Source organism: Myodes glareolus, chromosome 23 (genome assembly GCF_982192425.1).
Source record: "Myodes glareolus chromosome 23, mMyoGla1.1, whole genome shotgun sequence".
NCBI classification, from domain to species: domain Eukaryota; kingdom Metazoa; phylum Chordata; class Mammalia; order Rodentia; family Cricetidae; genus Myodes; species Myodes glareolus.
In genome coordinates, this window is record NC_142048.1 from 5,240,262 (window position 1) to 5,262,672 (window position 22,411).

At 52.4% G+C, this 22,411-nt stretch overlaps 1 protein-coding gene across 1 annotated transcript; it reads left to right on the forward strand.

Annotated features, from left to right (window-relative positions):
- Positions 1 to 659: 659 nt before the first annotated feature.
- On the forward strand, positions 660 to 20,881 carry Ap1m1 (adaptor related protein complex 1 subunit mu 1). The gene is made up of 12 exons (XM_048442825.3): positions 660 to 816; positions 6,992 to 7,148; positions 9,966 to 10,033; positions 11,044 to 11,174; positions 11,745 to 11,892; positions 15,988 to 16,114; positions 17,186 to 17,328; positions 17,578 to 17,649; positions 17,939 to 18,097; positions 19,643 to 19,768; positions 20,033 to 20,108; positions 20,257 to 20,881. Exons 1-12 carry the CDS (start codon positions 775 to 777, stop codon positions 20,277 to 20,279), a joined length of 1,272 nt encoding a protein of 423 aa, XP_048298782.1. The 5' UTR covers positions 660 to 774; the 3' UTR covers positions 20,280 to 20,881.
- The last annotated feature ends 1,530 nt before the right edge of the window (positions 20,882 to 22,411 follow it).

Genomic DNA, 22,411 nt, shown 5'->3' on the forward strand with positions numbered 1-22,411 from the left:
TGACCCTTGCAAGTTGTCCTCTGACCTCCCAGTGTGTATAGGAACATACACGCACAAAGAAGAAACCCACGGTGGTGCGGGGGGGGGGGGGGGCGGGGGGGGCGGGCGGGTGTTGAGGTTTGATCTCCCGTCGGGAGAGGGACAGTTAAGAATGACAGAGTTAAAAGGAAATGGGGTCATCGTCATACTCTGCACAAGGCACAGTGGCTGAATAACACACGTGCTAGTCACCTGGGTTCATTGACACTGACAGGTGACTGCTGATAACGTTTGATTGCCTTTCAGAGACTGACTTCCTTTAGTCGCCACCTTACAGCGAATAACAGCTGGTGGCCGGATACTAGTTTGCTAGACTTGTGCCGAATGCAAGGGTGACCCAAATCGGTTTCGCTTTCGGCGTCTTCCCACAGCAGCGGATTTAAAAGCGTGGGATTTAAAACCTTCCTTCCAGCCTGCCAGCCACTGGAGTGATGATACAATTGCCCCGCCCAGGCCCCTCCTACCAGGGAGGCCCCGCCCACCAGACTTACTTCCGGCCCGTTTCGGCTGTGGATAAAAAATACTGCCACAAAGTTCGTACTGCGCCTGCACCTATTCTGTTGCGCACCTGCGCACTCGCTGCTTGCCCCTCAGACCGGACATAACGGTCCGCGCGCTGCTTCATGGACCGGAAGTGGGGGGAAGTGTCGCGGGGCGCGCCGGGCCTTGCTGAACGCCGGCAGTTCCTGCCGTTGCCGCCGCCCTCGGCTGTTGCCGAGGCCTTCCTAAGCAGCCATGTCCGCCAGCGCCGTCTACGTACTGGACCTGAAAGGCAAGGTACTGAAGGACTCTCCACCCTCTCCGTTGCCAGGCAACAGCGGGGCCCTCGCCCTGTCGGGACCCACCCTGTTGCTAGGTAACTGGACGGCCTGCTCTGCCAGAGTCAGGCAGGCGGGGCAGCCTCGCTTGCCGGTCCGCCCTGTTGCTAGGAAACGGCCGGTGGTCTTTGCGCGTCCCGCCCCATCTCTAGCTTACTTGGTGGGCTATGGTTGCTAGGTAACCATCCACTTTGCCCCTTTCCCGCCTCGTGCGCCCGGTTACTGGGCTTGGCCTCTGCCGTCGACCGGAAGCTAAGGACCCCGCGCCCCCAGACCGGGCGACCCTTGGCCGGAGGCGTGGCGGGAACTGTGTCCTCAGGTCGGCCCCTCCCTCCGCAGCATGCAGACTTCAGCGCTTTCTCCCTAGAGCAGCTACGCTTCCTGTGACTTTGAGTTAAGAGAAATGGGTGATGTGATAGGAATGCGGTTTTACCAAGGGGGAAACAGACCGCCCACAGTCCCACTGACTATTGGGAAGTAGCCGTCTGAAAGTCCCATCCCAAGCATCCTTGCTTTCATCTGATGCTTTCAGAGAAACCAGGCAGGGTGCTAAGCTCTGGTGGGCAAGAATCCGTCACGGCTAAGCTCAGTCACCTGGAAAAGCACAGATAAATAAATGACTGTTGGAACCATGTGTTCATAAAGGACTGGCAGCCCCAGCTGGGGAGTCAGAGAGAGCTTTCCTGACAGGGGAAAAACAAGACTGCTGAGACTTTAAGGCCCTGGACAGAAATAGGACCCAGGCATCTTCCCGAGGGGAATCTGAGAAAGAAAACTTCATTCATGTATGTTTGTGCGGGTTTGCCCATGTGTGTGGGGGGGTGAGACCCTACAACCCTTCCATGGGCTCTTGTTATCAAACCCAGTCACTAGACCAATTCAGCGGGACCTGCCTGGCCTTTAAGCCACATGGATCTGCCTGTCTGTACTTCCCAGGCGCACCTGGCTAACCCCCACCTCTTGGTTTTATAAGACAAGTTTCTTTGTGTAGCCCAGGCTGTCCTGAGCACACTGTAGATCAGGCTGGCATTCACCTCAGATAGGCTTGCCTCTGCCTCAGGAATTGAAGGTGTCATGCACCTGGCTGTTTTGCATGGGATCTGGGTATGGCTCATTTATGGTTTTGTGACACTGAGGACATAACCCAGTGCCTCGCGTCTCTTCAGGGACCACAGTGCACAGTGCAAAAGCCTCTCACAGGAATGTATGTTCAGCCTTCAGAAATGGGCCATCACTGTCCATCAGTTCATCAAGGTCAAAAGCAAGTGACCAGCCTCTTAGGTTTGGAAGCTACCAGAACAGGTCCAGCCACAATAGACACATTTAGCATTCATCGGTGAGAGAACATTGGTGTCCAGCCCACATGGAAGAGCTGAGGTGTTCAGAAGTAGAGGTGGAGTGCCCCAGCCCCAGTGTTTTCCTTAGCCCTTGAATGTGTGCCTGCCTTGGATGCCACCCAAGGTCAACAACTGGAGTCCCAGAAGTCCCAGATCTGGACTGCCTCCATAGCCTTCTGGGAACCTGGGGAGTCTAGGCCTTATGGCACATGCTCTGCCTTCTGCCCTGTCCTAGAGGTACAATGGGCTGCCTGGCATGACTTGCTTGTTCCTTTAGCCAACACCTCATTGGCACCTAGCAGGCTGAAGCTGTAAAGCTAGACTCGTGTATGGGCTCAGTCAATCTCTGCAGCTGAGGTGTGTGACCATAGACAAACCCATGGCCTCTCTGAGCTTTGTCTTCCTGGCTGATTCAAAGAGTCTTATCTAGGTGACTATAGGTGTGATTCAGGCCTGACCCTGCTCAAGGCTTATAGAGTGTGGTATTTAGGCTCCACCGGCCTATTGGCTTAGCAGGAAACAGACCAGCAGCCAAAGGGTTGCTTGCCTTCTGTTTGGCAATCAGAGAAATTACAAAAGACTTCCAGGCAGAGCTGGGCACCTGAGCTAGTTCTGAGGAGGTGACAGGTGTTCCAGTTGGCATGTAGAGTATAAGGCAGCCCACAGACTAGTGGTAGCACACTAGGGTTCCAATGGGAGGAGACCCCAGGATGAGGTGTGAGCAGACCTGCCTCTGGAAAGCTCCCCAAGTAGGCTATAGACCTCCCTGCCTCCTTCCAAAATGAAGACAGTCTCATGACAATGTGCCAGGCTGAGTCTCTGACTACCAAGGGATCTCTTGTGGCCACCTTTGGCAAGTAGGAGGTCCTTCAAGAATGCTTGGCTGCTGTCTATTGTTTCCCCAGCCACCCCATAGCTTCCCTGCTTTGCGGCGTATCCCTGGTGACTGTAGGTCTGGAATGCTGAACTCTATGGTTTCCCCTCCTTCTTCTCAATGCTCTTCTTCTGGACACTGGAAACAAAACCCCAGGCTGTTCCCTGTGTAGTCTGAGATTTTGTAGTTCCCCAGCCCAGTGGTCCTGGCTCATCCCACTTCAGCCAGTGGAGAACCTGACAGGTCCCTGGACATTCTGCTTCTGCCTCGGAGCCTTTGTCACTTGCTCCTGTGGAGAGCTGTGGGCCTGACTTCAGTTCAGACAGTGCCTCCTCCAGGAAGCCTCTCCTGCTTGCTCTGGCTGAGATCATATTCCAGCTTTCCCCACCCTGACCACACTTCATCTTCTGACCCATGCTCACTGCATCACATGCGTGTTTATCCGTCTGTTCCTGAGGAGAAAAAGGAGCCATGGGAAAGACAGCATGTGGTGTACCTGGAAAATGTCCAGGATGCAGCTGCTATGAAACCATGGGGCGTCCTGGAGACCACAGGTCTCAGATGTAAACCCCCGTTTACTTAAGGAGCAAATCATCGGGATGTGAGTATCACCCCTTCTCCTGGGGATAGGCTACTACCCTGAGCTTCCTGATGGGTTTAAGCAGAGAGAGGCTGCTCTTTCTAGCTTCAACAGAGCTGAATCCTCTTCCGCTTCATGGGGAAGGACCATGGAGTGAGAGGATGGCAGAGAGGAGCTGTGGTCCCAATGTCTTACCTGTCTTCCTCCGTGCCACACCACCTGAATCCCCAGGGCTTTCCTAACACCACTCCCCATCCCACCAAGCCTTGATGAAAGTGGGGCTATTGGGAAAGTCTTCCCCATTGTCTATCCCAGGCAGTGGTGACAGTCAAGAACCACATCACCATGGTGATGCACATTTGCTCAACAAGCACACAAACTCCTGGACAGCCCTGGTGAGATGATCTGTCAGGTACTCCTGACTGACTCTTTGACCAATCTAGTCTAGTCCCTGGACACCTGAGAAAGAAAGTGGCCTTAGAGCTGCCTAGGACAGCAGTTTCCAGTGAGCACAGGCAGCCACACAGCAAGTGGGAGTGAGGGTGTCACTTAGATCCTGGCCCTGCTCTGCCTGATGTGTTACCTAAGGCAGACCACTCCACCTCTCTGGGAACTGTAGTCTATCTGTAAAAGTAACCAGCCTATCATATAAGAGATAGCAAGAGGAATAGGAGTGGGCAAAGGGGAGTCCCTTGGCCAGGGCGTCAGACCCAGATGCTTACCCAGTGAGTGCTATGTCCCCTACAAGACCCAAGGGCTTAGGAAAGGAAGGAAGCACTTTTGCTGCACTGGCCCAGCTGGAAGCAACAGAGACGGAATGTTTTCTAAAATGACAGGTTCTGCGGAAGCTGGTGCCTGTACATCATGGCCACTCAGAAGCGCTGCAGCAGACAGTGTGACAAGATGGGCACTGTCACCCTGTGTAACCAGGGCCATCCTGAGCCCTCACCCACAGTTTCCACGTGGCCCTCCCATTTCCTCAGGATCCTCCAGGGTGCACCTCCATCCGTTGTCTTTTACGATGCACAGTTACTTTGAGGGCAGAGCCTGCCCTGGACCTCCTCGTGCCTGGCATCTAGATTCCCATGCCCTGCATTCATGTCTGTGTCTGCACTCAGCTAACCCTGGATGAGAAATAATGATTTTTAAAAGATTGCTTGTGTGTGTGTGTAAGAGAGAGATTGGGTATGTGCACAAGAGTACAGGTGCTTGTGGAGAAGAAATTAGATCCCCTGGAGCTGGAGTTAGAAGCAGTTGTGAGTTACCTAAAGTGGATGCCGGGAACTGAACCTGGGCCTCTGAACAGCACTGGACTTAAGTAGTGAACCATTTTTCCAACCTTGGGATTTGTTTGTTTGTTTCTTGAGACAGGGTTTCTCTGCAGCCTTGGCTGTTCTGAAATTCACTCTGTAGACCAGGTTGGTCTTGAACTCACAGATCTACCTACTTCTGCCTCCCAAGTGCTGGGAATAAAGGCCTGCACCACCACGCTTGGCAACCCTGGGGTTTTTATTATTGTTTTTTAATGTGCATTGTTGTTTGCCTGCATGTATGTGTAAGGATGCCAGATCCCCTGGAACTGGAGTTATAGACAGTTGTGAACTAACATGTGGGTATTGGGAATTGAACCTGGGTCCTCTGGAAGAGCAGCCAGAGCTCTTAACCAATGAGCCATCTCTCTAGCTGTTGCTGGTTTTTTTTTGGGGGGGGGGGGCGTTGTTTTGTTTTGTTTTTGAGGCAGGGTTTCTCTGTGTACCCTTGGCTATTCTGGAACTCACTTTGTAGACCAGGCTGGTCTCAAACTCAGATATCTGCCTTCCTCTACCTCCCAAGTACTGGGATTAAAGGCATGGACCACCACAGCCCAGCTCGTGCACCGCCACCACCCGGCAACCCTGGGAATTTTTAAAGACAGGGTCTCACTCTGTCTTGTCTGAAACTTCGTATGTAAACTCACAGGGATCCATCTGCCTCTACCCACTGAGCACTAGGATTAGAAGTGTGTGTCATCATGCTTGGGAGAGTATTTTCTTTTTTTTTTTTAATATGCTTTTTTAAATATTTATTTATTTGTCTATTATGTATACAGTATTCTTTTCAGTCCAGAAGAGGGCACCAGGCCTCATTACAGATGGTTGTGAGCCACCATGTGGTTGCTGGGAATTGAACTCAGGACCTTTGGAAGAGCAGGCAGTGCTCTTAACCTCTGTGCCATCTCTCCAGCCCCATTGGGAGAGTATTTTCAACAGGGAAAGTGCTTGCTGTATAACTATAATTGTCTGAGTTTAGATCCCCAGAACCCACATAAATGCCAGGAAACTATGATGCCCCAGGATCCCAGGAGCATGCTGGCTAGCTGAGGTGGCAAGCTCTGAGCTCAAAGGACAGGCTCTGCTCAATGTGGAAGGTTGAGGAAAATACCCCATGTCATCCCCTGGCCTCCACACACAGACTCATGTAACACACACACACACACACACACACACACAGAGAGAGAGGGGGGGTTGCATTTTGGTGTTTCATGCCTATAATCCCAGCTCTCAGAATTGAGTTTGAGGCTAGCCTGGGCTACATAATGAAATCATTTTAACAAAAGCTACAGGTGTCTTTCATCAAAGTGAGTTCTGAGCAGGCTTTCTGCAGACACCAAGGCACTGTGTAGAGATTGGAGGGCCATCAGATCCTGGAACCTAGCAGTGGAGTGCCTTGGGATGATGTGGACCCAGATGCCCTGTGCATCTGTTGAAAGACATGTCCCTGTCTCTGGTCCACTGAAGTGTTCATATATGTGACATGGGGGTGATATCTCATGCCTGTCATCCCAGCACTCGGGGTAAGAGGATCAGGGTTATCATTGGCTACATGGTGGATTTGAAACTAGCCTGGGCTCATCGGGCCCAGTTCCTTTCACCTTTGAGTGTCCACTGACACACATAGCTTCTTTACCTAAAATGTCATCAGGAAGAGCTGTTGGGTCATGTTTGGCTCTGGTGTCACTTTGTGAGGAAACACTTTGCAGTGTGGTTATTCCCTTCCACAGTCCTCTGTGATAGGCAGTGGTTCAGGTGCTCTGTGTAGGAGACCAGGACAGGGCCACACTTGTGCAGGCCTCAGTGGGCTTCTGTGAACTTGGGCTCGTCAGGAGAGCCAAGTGCACCAGCAGGTCTACATGGAGTGGAACTCACCCTGGTGTCTGAGGGATTCAGCCCCTCCTCTCTTCTGCCCTCTGACTGCAGCAGAGCTATGTGGTGGGACTTGCCTAGGATGGAAGTCAAACTGGACTGAAGTCCTGAGTCCTGTCTCTTCACAGAGGGTTCCCACCCCCCTTTTCTTCCTCATGCAGGTGCTCATCTGCCGGAACTACCGTGGGGATGTGGACATGTCGGAGGTGGAGCACTTCATGCCCATCCTGATGGAGAAGGAGGAGGAGGGCATGCTATCACCCATCTTGGCCCATGGCGGCGTGCGCTTCATGTGGATCAAGCACAACAACCTCTACCGTATCCCTGTGCTGTGGAGTGGGGGCTTGGGGGTGACATGCCCACTGGCTCAGGACAGCTGGGCAGCCAGAGGGCACACGGTTCAGAGAATGCTAAGTATATTCCAAAAGCTGCAACCTGGGAGCAAGGGACACGTGGCCAGAATGGGGGCCAGCTGGGCCCAAGATTGGCCTTTGAAAACATGTCATGTTAAACAGGGTAGGTCTTTGGATAGGGAGGCCAGATTATCAGAGGCAGGAGTGGATAGATGGGGTAGGAGTAGGGGTGGGGAGTTCTCGTGTGCCCTGCATCCCCAGCCCCTCTTCAGCCGCAAACCAAACATGCTGCCAGCTGGAAACCCACTTTGGGTGTACCCACCACTTGAGGCTTTGACTGTTCAAAAAGCAGTGAGGGATACCAGCTCTGCAGTAAGTGAATGTGTGTGTGCCCCCAACAGGTGCAGACACTGCCTCTTCGTATGGGCACATGCTCTAGCCTTGTAGTTCTGCCCCACCTTCCCACCCAGGCATGCTCCTGGAGCCACAGGTTAGCTGTGGTGATAGGTGCCCCCACTTCAGGGTGGGTCCCAGAAATATCCCCATCTCTTGAAGCCCTGAGGATAGCTCTGGAGAGGATATAGGTGGTCTGGGACCCCTAAGAGAAAGATGGCTATCTCTTGAAGCACACTCTAGGCTGTGGCTATCTGGCTGCAGGAATAGCTGAGGTGCTTGTTGTCTGAGCCTAGTTGGACCAGCAGACAAGTTCCTGCCACCATAGTGCCGTAGTGTGGCAGCAAGGGCATAAGAGGGCATGCTCCCACACCCCTGCACTGGGACATCCTCCACCACTGCCCCGCCCTCTTCCGTGTCCTGTGAGTTTCCAGCTTGTGCCTGGACCCTGTTCTATAACTGGGGCAAGCCTCAAGTAGACATGGCCTTCTCCCTCCTTTCCAGGCCTTCCTGCCTAGCACACAGATCAGGCATGAGGATGGCATAAACGGGAACTGGGGGACTGGTCACACACAGGCCACCCCTAGTAGCTCAGGCTAATAGGAAAGGGAAGCGGGAAGCTCCTGAGGGCTAGTGGGCAGGTTGTGCCAGTGCAGTCATTGTGAATCTGGCAGCCTCCGCTGGGGAGACCTGGAGGTTTCTGTAAAAAATGATTGACAAGTGCAGTCTGCAAGGCTAGGAAGGTGCTGTGTGACAGAACTTTTGCTGAGGAGACATTACATTGGGAGTTCGAGACAGACCAGAGTATGGAAACCACCAAAGTCCAGCTTGGTGAACCAGTGAGTTTTACTGCTTACTTATAGGATTATGGGTGCAGGGTCACTCCAGCACGGTGACAACTCAAGGAAGCCGAGATCCTGGAGCTCACTGCACAGCCTGCAGGCAGCTCAGCTGATTGGAGAGTATCCCTCCCAAGTGACTCTGGTCTAAACTTGTTCCAGGCAGCTCCCTCTGCTGGTCTCTCTGCACTGTAAAAACCAGCCAGCAGGGTGGGAGTTTTCCAGTTCAGTTCCAACTTAATTTCTCCACGTCCTACAGAGTGTGCAGTGTCTTCTGCAATAGGGTAGTGCTGCCATATAACCAACAGCAGTATCAGCAGCCTTTATGGTTTGTGGGGCCTTAGGGGATTCCCTGGCCAACAAATCACTGGGAGGTAGTGAAGGAGACACCCACACAGTGAGGGCTTCCTCCCAGACCCTGTATTAGGCATAAACCACACCCAAACACCGGTTTTCACAGAGATCCTTTATTAGGCGGGGAGAAAAGTTAAAGTGGCTGCTTTCTGACTCAGGCAGAAAAACAGCAGCAAATGTTTTTCAGTGTAATGGTAAAGAGGAGAAGGGAGATCTGCGATAGAATGGACTCAGATGCTGTGGAGATAAAGAGTGGGGGGGGAGGGGGAAGGGGGAAGGAACAAGGGAGCGGGGAGACAGATCTGGTCCATAAGCAAATGATGTTTTTTAAAGGTAAAGGGGAAAATCCCCATGTTAGGACAAGGTGTCTAATTTTAATTGGGCATGTTAATTTGGTGAACCAAAGGAGCCTTCTGATTGCTGGACCTTGGTAGTCAGCCTCAGGAGGAGGAAGTGGTGGCTAGCTTTAGGAGTGTAATCTAAGGGAGTGGGGAGAAGAGCAAGGCCGTCAGTCCCGTGCTGCAGTGGACTAGTGTTCCTTCAGGTAGCACCTCTGGCCCTGTACTTTCATTCAGTAACCTTACAGCCTCTGGGAGTGTCTTTTTCTAGCCTGTAGGATACTATTTGTATTTAAACTCTTTACCTGTTTAGCAACCCATTTTTTCTCTACTTTTTAATTTCTAAAAAAAAATTTTATGTGTAGGAGTATTTTGCCTGCATGTATGTCTGTGCACAGTGCCTATGCAGGCTAGAGGCAGGCATTGGATACCCCAGGGACTAGAGTTACAGCCGGTAATAAGCTGCTGTTTGGATGCTGGGAATTGAACTTGGGTCCTCTAGAAGAGCAACCAGTGCTCTTAACCACTGAGCCATCTCTCCAGCCCCTGTTTTTTTCCTTTCAGTTAACCAAGCCTCAGTTAGATTGTAAGGCAGGTGGAAGTACCATTGTACCTGGTTGTCTTCAGCCGACTTCAGTACGTCAGTATTAGTGAAATGGCTGTCTCTCTCACTTTCTATTCTTCGTGGACACCCACATATACCCATATATAATCTTAGTTGGGCGAGACCCCTAATGGTAGCTAGTCTTAATCTTGGGCCCAGTGGACAGATGGAGTGCTGTTGGGGCGGGGAGACATGGGGGGTCTGAGATGTGATATCCCAGTCCCAGAAGGCTTCTTGACTCTGCCACCATGCAGTGGTCGCCACTTCAAAAAAGAATGCTTGTGTGTCGCTGGTATTCTCTTTCCTCTACAAGGTGGTGCAGGTAAGGCTCCCAGCAGTGGGACTTCTCTTGGGAAGGGCTTTGGGTGAGGGATTGTAGCATTGTATACCTAGGTAATCCCTAGGCCAGGAAGCCCAAGCTTCTTTGCAGGTGAGGTCTTTGGCCTCCATTGCATCCCCAAGAAAGTGAACAAAATGGGGAGACATCATGGCTGTGCAAATGTTTTGGGCAGGAGGGTGCATAGTGTAATCCAGGCCCTATGCCTGAACATAGGGGGTTGGGGTCAGTTAGATGCACAGGCTGGGCCTTGGGGACATGTCAGAATGTGCAGTCTGATGCTGGTTAGTGCACAGCTTTACCCAGGACACCTCTGGCTGCCGAAACAGCTAGAATGAAGGCAGAAGAGCTATGGGCAGCCTGTTTCTGCTGGGATTGAGCAAGGGCTCCAGGACTGTTTGGGTTTACACTGAGTGCCTCTGTGGATTGGGAACCCTTTTTTCCTCCCTCGTGGGTGCCTTTTAGCCAAGGGCTGGGGATGGAGCAATGGACTCCACTGGGAGAGCCCCCAGGTGGTTTCCTTCTGAGCAGACCCACTGTGATCATCCTTGCTTTACCACCTCTGGCAAGTGGGCTATGACTGGGTTGTTGGAATGAGCAGGGATGTGGTATGTTTCTCCAGGGCTGGCCTTTCCCACTTGTTCTAATGATGGGCTTGCTCCAGTGTTGGTATGAAGACAGGCCTCCTGCTAATCCCCTGAGTCCCCTCCTTAGCATCCTAGCTACCCACTGAAAATATAGGTACTTGTCTACAGCCAGACAGCCAACACCTTAGAGAGCAGCAGCCTTGAGTCAGAGATGGGTGACAGGCACAGGTGGGGTTGACTGCAGAGGCCTCAGACAGCTGCATTGCTGATACAGGGTCATTCCTCCTGGTCAGTGCCTGTGGTCCATGTTCAGGGCCTGTACCATCACCCACAGGGGCATCACCCATGGGGGAGGACCAGAATGGCCCTCAGGCTGGGCTAAGGCCTATTCTGTTGTGCCCTGCCCAGGTCTTCTCCGAGTACTTTAAGGAACTGGAGGAGGAGAGCATCCGAGACAACTTCGTCATCATCTACGAGCTACTGGACGAGCTCATGGACTTTGGCTACCCACAGACCACAGACAGCAAGATCTTGCAGGAGTGAGTGCATGTGCCCCAGTGCCTCAGTTACCAGCCCAACAGGGCAGGTTGCTCTTTTTGTCCCCGTTGTTTTTTAGTTATTTTAAGATGGTCCTGATCCTCCTGCCTCTGCCTAGGGAGTGCTGGGCAGACAGGAGAAGGCTATGTGTCCTGTTTACTGGGCAATCCTGCCTGCACAGGCAGAGACCAGCAGGACCCATGCTACACTTCATCCCTTCTATGCAGCCTGGGATGCCAGCTCCCCACCTGACGGGAGTCCAGGGAAAGCTGCCATTGCTGTTCTGGTGGGATGGGGGTCACTGGACGGCCCAGGGCTCAGTCATTTCCAAGTACCCACAGTGCTGACCACTCGATTCCCTGTTCCCCACCCAGAACCAGCACCCTGCCTCTGAAACTAAGTGCATGCAGCCCGCTCACGCTAACTGCACACTGTGCCAAGTCAGAGGCTGCCCTCCTAGAGCCCGCTGCCGCAAGGCTTCCAGTAGTTGGGCCTACCCTGCTCCTTAGCCCCAGCCCAGAGTCAAGGCCCAACATTGCATGTCATCTCTGTAACTGAGGGGTGGCCCATAGGTACATCACTCAGGAAGGACACAAGCTGGAAACGGGAGCCCCTCGGCCCCCAGCCACCGTCACCAATGCTGTGTCCTGGCGCTCAGAGGGCATCAAGTACCGGAAGAATGAAGTGTTCCTGGACGTCATTGAAGCCGTTAACCTCTTGGTAAGCTGCCTTCTCTCTTCTTTCCTAACTGCTGTCTTTTCCTGGATGGAAGTCAGAGGGATAACACTGAAAACCAGCAGAGCAGTTGGGGCCTTGGCAGTAGATGCCAGGGCTTCTTCGACTACTGGAGAAACCCTTCTCCCTCTGTCCTAGCCTCCCTCTCACTTAGAATCTGTAGGGACAACATTGTGGTGGCTCTCCAGAGACTGAGGTAGAGGGACCTCAAGTTCCTGACCTTCCAGGGTCACAACTGTCTCAGGAAAACAAAAATAGAAGCGCCACCGAGATGACTCAGCAGGTGAAGGGCCTCTGACCATCTGGGTTCCATCCTGGGACCTGTGGTAGGAAGAGAGAACTAACTCCTGCAAGTTGTCCTCTGAGCTCACACATGTGCACTCATGCATACACGTGTGCGTGTATACACACAGTAATAATATAAATAATGACAATTTAAAGAAATAGGGCGGGGAGATGTCTCAGTGAGCCAAGCTGCTGCTGAATCCTGCTGACCTGAGCTCCACCCCCAGAGGCCTCAGAAAGGAAAGAAGACCCAAAGTTGTCTTCTGCTCTCCACCCAACACATATCATACACACTCCTGCACAGTAAAAATAACATTTTAAAGTAAAACATCGGTACAGCAGCAGAGCGCTTGTGTACAAGCATGAGGACCCAAGATCAGATTCCAGCACATGAGTGGAAGCCGGCTGTGCTGCTGTGCACTGTAACCCAGCACTGAAGATTAGCCCAGCCAGAATGAGAGCTTCAGCTCAGTGTGAGACCCTGCCTCAACAAAGGATGGGCAACCATAGCCCAAGATAGCTGATATGAAACTCTGGCCTCCACATGCTCACACACAGGCATGTGTACACATGTAACAGACCAAACACATAAAGCATGTATAAAGTTGGAAAGCTCTGTTACCAAGAGACCCTGGACTTTTATTGCCACTTCAAAAGACCATACCACAAGAATGCTAATTTTCTAGAATGCCGAGCTCATGAGTGGTTTGAACTTTTGGCTTATGTTCCTTGCATGGTGTTTGGTTTTTGTGGTACTGGGTGTGTACCCCAGGACCTCTGCACACAGGGGGTGTTAGTTACTTGTGTAGCTGTCACAAAAGAGCTAACAAGTACAACCTAAGGGAGGAAGGGTTCATTCTACATCACAGCCCGTCATGATTGGGAAGTCATGGTGGCAGGAATGTGGGCAGCTGTCATGTAGTCCACAGTCAGGAAGCAGAGTAGTGAAGGCTGCAGTTCCCCTGGCTTCCTCCTTTTCACTTCTCCAGACCCCCAGCCTGTGGGATGGGGTCCTCACATTCTGGGTGGATCTTCCTTCCTCAGTTAACTCCCAGACCTGCCTCTGTCCCGAGGCCTGTCTCCTGGGTGGCTCTAGAGCCTGTCAGGTTACCAATCAATAGTTACATCACATCAGGCAAAAAAAATTCATTATGTGAGAATGTGTATATGTGTGCATTTGTATGTTCATATGCATGCGCGGTGTGTATTTGTATGTGTTTGCATATGGGGTGTGTGTATTTGGGATGTATTTGTATATATGCATATGGAGTGTGTGTATGTATGTATATGTGTGCCTATATTTGTACGTGTATACATATGGGGTATGTGTATGTATATATATATTTGTGTGTGTGTATTTGTATGTGCGTATTTGTATGTGTATGCATGTGAGGTGTGTATATGTGTATTTGTGTGTATATGCATTGAGATGTATATATGTGTGTTTGTGTGTATACATGTGGGTGTATGTATATATGTATATGTGTGTGGGGTGTGTGTATGTATATATATGTATTTATAAGTGCACACATGCAGGTTGTGCTTGTGTATGTATGTGTGTGTGTATGCATGCAGGGTGTGTGTATATATGTGTATGTGGAGTGTGTATATATTTGTGTGTGTGTGTGTATTCGGAGTGTATGTATGCCTCTTGTGTTTGTGTGTGCATTTCGTGTGTGTGTGTATATATATGTTTGTGTGTATGCATGTGGAGGGGTCTATACATGAAAGTGCAGATGCCCACAGAGGCTAGTAAGGGAGTAGACTCCACTGAAGTTGCAGTTACAGGCAGTTGTGAGCCACCTGACATGAGTGCTGGGAACCAAGAGCTGAAAGTCCACCTCCCAGGTACTGGGATGACACGTGTGTTCCATACACTTGTAATTTTTATTAGTGTTTGCATAGCGTATGCTCTTACAGCCTGTCTCCTTTGGTTTGTGTTTATTGTAGTCTGTATTTTGTAAGAGGGCCTCACTGTGTGGCCCTGGCTGGCCTGGGCAGAGTGCTGCGGTTAAAGCTGTACACCTCCCTACCTGGCCTTGGTTTTGTTTCATTCTAATTAATCCAAGGCTGCTCTATTTAGCCCTGGTTAGGCTGAAACTCATGGAAACCTCTGGAATAAATGAGATGGCTCTGCTTCTTTATTCAAAGCAAAAGAATTGAACCTGCTGATAAATACTGATGCTGACAGTCTTTTCTCCTGTGAGTGATCTCAGCAGATGGTGAGACATCAGTGGAGGGAAAGCTTGGGCATGGAGCCTCTGGCACTAGGTGTGCAGTGAGCCTGCACCACAAAGAAAGGTAGCATCACTGTCCTTGAACGCACAGATATCCACCTGCCTCAGCCTCCCAAGTGCACCCACACCTATCTCTTACGCTTCCCTATCTATTAGTTGCTTTTCTCTTGCTGTGGTAAAACACTGTGACCAGTGTTTTTAAGAAGAGAGTTTTTGGGCTTATGGTTTTCAGAGGCAGGGACAGCATGGCAACAGGTGGTAGACAAGATATCTGGAGCTGGAAGCTGACAGCTCCAACTGTAAGCATGAAACAAAGGGAACAGGAAATGGCATGGGGAATGGCATGAGGATTGAAACCTGAAAGCCCATCCCCGGTGACCTCCATTCTCCAGCAAGGCCACACCTCCTAAGCCTCCCAAACAGTACCAACTAGGGAATGTGTTCAAATGCCTGAGGCCAAGAAGGGTGTCTCTCATTCAGACCACCACACCTTATCCTCTACTTTGAATCTGCCTACATCTTATTCAGAGTGAGTTCTGGTAGACGTCCTTTGTGCACACTGTGTGAGTGCCACAGTGGAGCTCAGAGGACAGTCGGGGTCAGTCCTGAGCCTTCCACCTTGGTTGAGATGGTTCTTTTCTTCTTTGCTTGTTTGTTGATGTATTATACTACCTCCATTGCAGGCGCTTACAATAAACATCAGCTTTATGAGGCTCTGGAGGCTTGAACTCAGGTCCTTATGCTTGCATGGCAAGCACTTTACTTACTGAGCCACCTTCCCAGCCCCAGTCTCTGTCTTCTAATTGATGTGTTTAGATCATCTGTACTCACTGAGTTTCTGGGCTGCTGTTTTGCCTTTTCTGCTTCCTGTTCTCCGTCTCCTTCCTCCTCTCCCTGTGGGTCATGGAGACATTTCAGGGTTCTGTTGTTTCTTCCTTCCGCTTCTTTCTACCCTTGTCTCGTGATGTGGTTATCTTAGTGGCTTCTGCAAGGCACCTCGAGCTGTGTGTCACATGGTATTTAGACAAATGATGGATCACACTCAAAATGGTGCTCCCTTGAGGACCACCAAGGGCATGGGAAGTTCCGTCCCTAAGGCTTTCCCATCCTCACCCAGTGCCGCAAATGCTGACATACACATGCCGAGAGCGCTCTAGGTTGTGCCATTGTGCCCTGCACCCATGTTTGCTGTGCCACCCTTTCAACATGGGGCTGCAAATTTAGAAAACATGCCAGCAAAGCAGCAGCCATGTTTGCTGTATCATTTGGTGCCACTGACAGGTAGTTCAAGTAGGCCCTGTGTAGTACTGTCATGGTGACATCACCAGACACTATAGTCCAGTTTCTGTGCATGTAAAACTGGGCTTGGGTTTCCATCTGCTCAGATGAGTGACCACCTCTGGAAGTGGAGCATCACCAGCCCACCAGGCTTGGGACCCTCTCACCTGCATCTGGCTCATCTGCTTATCTTTGGGACAAACACTAGGGAGAAAGTCAGGTTTGCAGTTGAGCCAGAAGTGGTGGAGGTCACGCTTTACATGGTTCTTACTGTCCCCAGGTCAGTGCCAATGGCAATGTGCTGCGCAGTGAGATTGTGGGCTCCATCAAGATGCGGGTCTTCCTCTCAGGCATGCCTGAGCTGCGCCTGGGCCTCAATGACAAAGTCCTCTTCGACAACACAGGCCGTAAGTACCCAGGACAGTGCAGAGGCTAGATTATTCTTGCCTCAGAGAGGTGGCTTCCCCTGACCCCTACCTAGTGCACGCTCATCCAGTGCGACAGCTAACTGCTTTCAGGTGACAGGTCTAAGAAAATACCTTGGGTCATTGAGGTGGCTCAGCAGGCAAAGGTGCTTGTTGTCAAGCCCCACGACCTTGATGTGATCTCGTGAGCCCACAGTGGAAGGGGAGCACTTCCTGCGAGTTGCCCTCTCACTTCCACGTGCACACTGAAGCACACACCCTCCCATATACAGTAAATAAGATGTAACAAAGAATTTCACACTGCTCAAAAGACCTCAGAGGCTAGGGCTGCAGATCAGTAAATGGTCGACGTTGACCGAGCAGACCTGGGTTCAGTATCCACCAGCACCAAAAAACACAGAAAGATCCAGGCTGATGTGGAGGCTCCTGCCTGTCATCCTATTCCTCAGGACACTGAAGTGGAAGATTATGAGTTTGAGGCCATCGTGGACTACAGTGTGAAGCTGTCAGGAGGGTGACAGAGAGCCAAGGTTCTGAACACTTAGACATCATCAGTGAGGCCCAGCCTGTCCCACAAACAGAGGTCACACACCAAGGTGCTTTCTATGGTGAGGCTTCCAGTGGTAGAGCACAGCACAGGTGGGCATGCCTGGGCTTCTGTGGCTTCTCATTGGCCATTACCACCTAGGCCCTAGTTTCAGGTTCCTGGCCCCTGATGGCCTCCTGGACTTGCTAGCTCTATGTGTGCCCTCTGAAGTGGGTGGGACACCATAGTGTCACCCATACCCACTTAGCAAATGTGTCCTGACCAGCTGCTGTCTGCTGAAGACTTAACATGGCACAGGGAGCCCAAACCCCAGGACTCCAGGCCAGTGTTAGGCTGAGATGTGGAGACAGGAGGATGACAGTTGTCTAGGAACTGGCCCCTTGTGCATACAAAAGAGGTGTCTTCTGGATATGGGGTAGGCTCTGGTCTGCCAAGGTGGTCTTGTCAGTAGGAACTCTGCACAGGGACTCTAAGCTGCATGCCAACCTCACCTCTGCCCCACATAGGAGGGAAGAGCAAGTCGGTGGAGCTGGAGGATGTGAAGTTCCACCAGTGTGTGCGGCTGTCACGCTTTGAGAATGACCGCACCATCTCCTTCATCCCTCCCGATGGAGAGTTTGAACTCATGTCCTACCGCCTCAATACCCACGTGAGTGCCTCCCAGGGTAACAGGTTCCCAGGGAAGCTCAGCATCAGCTCTCACTCACCTGCTGTGCTACCCTCCAGCCCTGTAGGGAGCAGAAGCCTTGTCCATTGCTGGGCTTCCTTGGGTAGACTGTGGGGCAGTCCAGGGAGGCTGCCCACCACTTGCCTGCACACTGGCCGGGAAGAACAGGCTTCAGTTTCCCCTCAGTAAAGTGAGACTTGATATGAGCGCCTTCCTTCGCCTTCCCCACAGGTTAAGCCTTTGATCTGGATTGAGTCTGTGATTGAGAAGCATTCCCACAGCCGCATTGAGTACATGGTCAAGGTCGGTGGGAGAGCGGGCACCCTGTCACCTGGGACCGACCCAGCAGCAGGGCAAGGGGACAGGCTCATACTGCAGATACTTACCTTGTCCTGGGGGGGGGGGGGGCGCCTTGGAGGCCTAGGACAGGAGGGAGAGTCAGGTGTGGGCACTGGCTGGAAAAGCCTGGTGGTAGAAAGTGGGGACCCACTGCCAAGTAGGGACTGTGTAGCCCTTGTAGGTGGCTGGGGTGGGGGTGGCTAGACTCCCTCCCCTGCATCCTCCAGAGCCTCTGCCCGGGGCCTCCTTGCAGGCCAAGAGCCAGTTCAAGCGGCGGTCAACAGCAAACAATGTAGAGATCCACATACCGGTCCCCAACGATGCTGACTCACCCAAGTTCAAGACTACAGTGGGGAGTGTCAAGTGGGTCCCCGAGAACAGCGAGATTGTGTGGTCCATCAAGTCCTTTCCGGTGAGCCCTATATTCATACATGCCCCTAAATACCTCCCCCATAGGGCTGGAGAAATGGTTCAGTGGTTAAGATCACCAACTGCTCTTCCAGAGGACCCGGATTCAATTCCCAGCACCCACATGGCAGCTCACAACTGTCTATAATTCCAGTTCCAGTGATCCGACACCCATGCACATAAAAAATTAAAAGTCCAGTGTCTTTCTCTCTCGGCCTGTGGGTCGGGATGCAGCTCTCAGCTACTGCGTCAGTGCCACACAGCTAACGCCTGTCTGTAACTCCAAGATCTGACACCTCACAGACACATGAGGCACAATACCAGTGCACATTAAACAACAGTTCCCCATACCCACCCATGTCCCACCTCTGGAACTGCATTCTTGGGAACAAGAGGCAGCCCTGGGGAGAGACATCCTGTTCCAGGAACACAGGTACAGTTCCTCTCAGTGCCCCAGCAGGGCTGGGGAAGGGCAGGCTGCAGATCCATCCCAGGAGAGCTTTCACTTGGTGCCCCAAGACAGCCACTGCAAAAGCCCCGGTAATGTGATGTCATTTGCCACAAATTCTGTTTTCACGTAGAAGTTGTTTTGTATTTTTGTTTTGTGGCAACTTTATTTGAAACAGGGTCTCCCTTTGTAGTCTCAGTGGTCTGCTACTCACGATGTAGCCCAAACTGACCTCCTAACTATGTAACTCAGGCGGCCTGAAATTCATCATGGATTGTAGGTTGGCCCCAAAATTACCATGTCATTCAGGCTGACTTCAGATTCACCATGTATCCCATGCTGACCTTGAACTTGCCTCCATTCTCCTGCCTCTGTCTCCTGAATGCCGGGTCACGAGACCCAGCTTAACTCAGTTTGCCTGAGTTTTCCTGTGGGTAGATCTTCTCTTCCCATTTTCTCCTCCCTTTGCTTTTGGGTCCAGGAGCTGGAATGTTGCTTTCACCATCTCCCATGGAGATTCCATGGTGTCCTTTACGGCTGGGAGCTGATGCAGAGAACCTATGCAGGAGCCAAGGCTCAGCCCTAGTATGCCCAGCTCCTAGGCAGGGCTGTATTCACGGCCACTCCTGTGCCCCTCAGCCTGAGCTCAGGAGATCAAAGGCCACGTTGTCCCAGATAGAGCGAGAGCCAGGGTGCCAGGCACAAGGGACAGCCAGGCCCAGACCTGATGCTCTACCTGGCCAGGGCAGGGCAAAGGCCCCAGCCAGTCCTGACTGACCAATTTCAAATCACCTCCAAGTTATTGCTGGGTTCCTGGTAACCTGAGCCCACCCATGGTTCAGCACTGTCATTCTGCCTGGACCTCTTCTCATTTATCTTACATGTCCAGAGACTGAGTAGGAGGACTGTACTGTGGAACACACCACCCTCAGTGTTCTCCCAGGCTCCCTTTCCCACCGTGGCTAGTCTAGCCTCTCTCTCCCTAGGAGCTGGTGGAGCCCCTTCACAGCCTGCCCAGTTTTGGCTCCTGGGAGACAGCACTTTGGTTGTGGGCCGCACAACTGGGCAGCTGCCTAACAGCCCCTTACGTTTTCTACCCAGGGTGGCAAGGAGTACCTCATGCGGGCCCACTTTGGTCTTCCCAGTGTAGAGGCCGAAGACAAGGAGGGCAAACCTCCCATCAGTGTCAAGTTCGAGATCCCCTACTTCACTACCTCTGGCATCCAGGTATGAGTGCCAGGGCTGACTGCCTGGAACACTTGAGCCCAGAGTCACAGCAGAAACCCCAAACCCCAATCCTGACATGAGGTCTATTTCCTTGGAGCCTCTCAGAAGGTGTATGGGTGCGGGGTACATCCTGGTCCCCTGAAAAAGCTGGGACTTGACCACTTCTGACAACCCCTCCTGCTGTGCCCGGCCTGCCCCTTGGCCTTGCCCCTTGGATGAGGGGCGATAGCAGGGATGCGGCACACTCAGAGCCTTTGTGTCCAGGTGCGCTACCTGAAGATCATTGAGAAGAGCGGCTACCAGGCGCTGCCCTGGGTGCGCTACATCACACAGAACGGAGGTGAGCAGCTGCCTGACCTGTGGGGTCTCTCTGGGCTGGGGCTTCCTGTGTGGAACTGAGGGTGGGTGTCCTATGTCCCCATGTGGAGCTGAGGGTGGGTTTCCCATGTCCCCATGTGGAGCTGAGGGTGGGTGCCCCATGTTTCTAGATTACCAGCTCCGGACCCAGTGAGGGGCCTCTGCAATCACCCCAGCCCACCCGGCCTCAGGATGCACCTGCCACATGCACCAAAACTGAAGCTGGAGGGTGGCTCTGGACATAAGCAGCGACCCTCCTCTCAATCCTGCGTGAACCCACGCAGAACCTCTTCCCTGATCCCATTCTGTTCTGGGGTGGGAAGGAAGGGCCTGCCAGCCCTCCCCAGAGACAAGCCAGCTTGAGCCTCGGCTCCTGGTGCCACATGCCTGGCCACTCACCACCCTGTGGATGCCATCGTCGCCCACCACCAGGGTCTCCTTCCGCTGCCATTTTGCTGAGCATGTTGATCACTGTCATTTGTTGCTGTCCTGTCACACATGTCCTTGCAGTCTCTGTGCAGCACCCAGTGAGGGCAGCTGTCCCTCTCTGCGCACTGCTCCATGTCAGGAGTGTCACCTTCCTGGCTGTGCTTCCCATGCCAGCCCTAGGCCACAACAGTGTTTCCCCGAGAGGGTACATGGCCTCTCAGCCTTTGCCCCCGAGGGTCCCTGGGCAGGCACGGGCTACTGTCACTATACAGGGCCATCTTGCCCTCTACCCCTGTGTGACAATTGCATTAAAGTCCATTTGTTACACTTGCTGTCTGTCCTTTCTCTCTGTGCTGTGGTTCAGGCCCACTTGGACACCCTGGGTTCTGGCCAAGTAGGCCTAGCAATGAGGGGAAGCCGACCCTCCCCTGAGTAGCTGGAGCCCTTCTGAGGGACACAGGGTAGATCATCCTCACTGGGTCTAGCCTGCTGTCTCCTGTGGATGGTAGCCTTCCTCAGGTGGTCTGAAATTGGAGGCTCCCATGTTCTTATCTGTCCAGGCTTGGGCTCAGCCCCCAGACTGGTTCCCAAGTTCTGATGGGCCTGGGAGTTGTGTCTCCGTGGTCTGTCCATGGACTCTGCCCTCTCAGCATCTTCTCACTCTGGGCTCTGCCCTCCTGCCTCTCCTTGGCACCCCACTCCTACTTGGGATATGTCACGTGCATCTCACTCCCTGTGGCCAAGAACAACCTTCCTAGTGCAGCAAGGCCAGCTCCCAGCTAGGGGCCTAGAGCAGAGCCTGCCAGCACCCTGGAGGCCGCGCCCTTCCTTACCCACCACCCTGTCACGCTCCACAGGTCTGCAGCACTGCAGGCTATGGCTCTGTGCATCCTGTTTTAGTCCAGCCACCATTGACCTGCATATGTGAGGGACAGAGATGTGCAGGATTCTGGCTTCCATACTTGCCCACCAACAAGAAGAAAGGCAGAGGAGCAGGCTGGGCCATGGCAGGGCATAGGGATGCCCAAGCTCAGCCCCAAGCAGGGAGCAAGGCTGAACACCAATGTCTCAGAACACAGATGCCAGGAGTCAGAGGAAAGCTGGTCTACAATCTGCCAGCCAGTGTGAGTACCAATGCCAGCCAGCAAGATGGCGCAGCAAGTAAAATGGCTGCCAAGTCTGAGGACCTGAGCTCAACCCTCAGGGCTCACTTGCAAGATAGAGACAGCTGCCCTCTGACCTCCATGTGAGCTAATGTACATACTCAGAATACTAACATACATACTCGGAATAAAACCGAGGCAGTTATGGTGGCCCCCGCCTGTGACTCCAGTACTTTGGAGGTTCATAATACCTTGTCTCAGCAAATAAGAAGTCGGTAAAGGGGCTGGAAAGGTGACTGTCTCTTGAGTTCCACCCTAGCAACCACAGGGAGGCTTACAACTGTCTATCCCCAGGGCCAAGGGACCCGATGCCCTCTTCTGGCCTTCGGGGGCACTGCATGCACTTGGCACACCCACACATGCAGGTAAAACCCCATAACCATAAAAGTAAGTAGATAGGTGAAGAAACTGAAGTGACAGGGATTGTGGGCCACCGCAGGTGCTGGGACCAAACTCAGGTCCACTGCAAGAACAGCATGTGCTCCGCACTACCGAGTCAGCTCCCCGGCCACATAAAAGTAAAGTTGACATCTGGAACTCATAAGGCTCTGGACTCTGTCCCCACACTGCAAAGAAAACAGTGTTCCCGATGGAGGGCGTTTGCCTCATATAGCCCTCTTCCCCTGAGATGACATGGAAGATGCTGGAAAACATGGCATCCTCTAGAACTGTGAAGGAATACTTCTATGCTTTT

Excerpts from the sequence above, each read along its gene's own strand:
- Ap1m1 (XM_048442825.3), top strand. The coding sequence starts at position 775 with ATGTCCGCCAGCGCCGTCTACGTACTGGACCTGAAAGGCAAG. Across the intron at positions 16,115-17,185 it reads CCTCTTCGACAACACAGGCC|GAGGGAAGAGCAAGTCGGTG; the intron begins GTAAGTACCCAG and ends TGCCCCACATAG. Across the intron at positions 17,329-17,577 it reads CCTACCGCCTCAATACCCAC|GTTAAGCCTTTGATCTGGAT; the intron begins GTGAGTGCCTCC and ends CCTTCCCCACAG.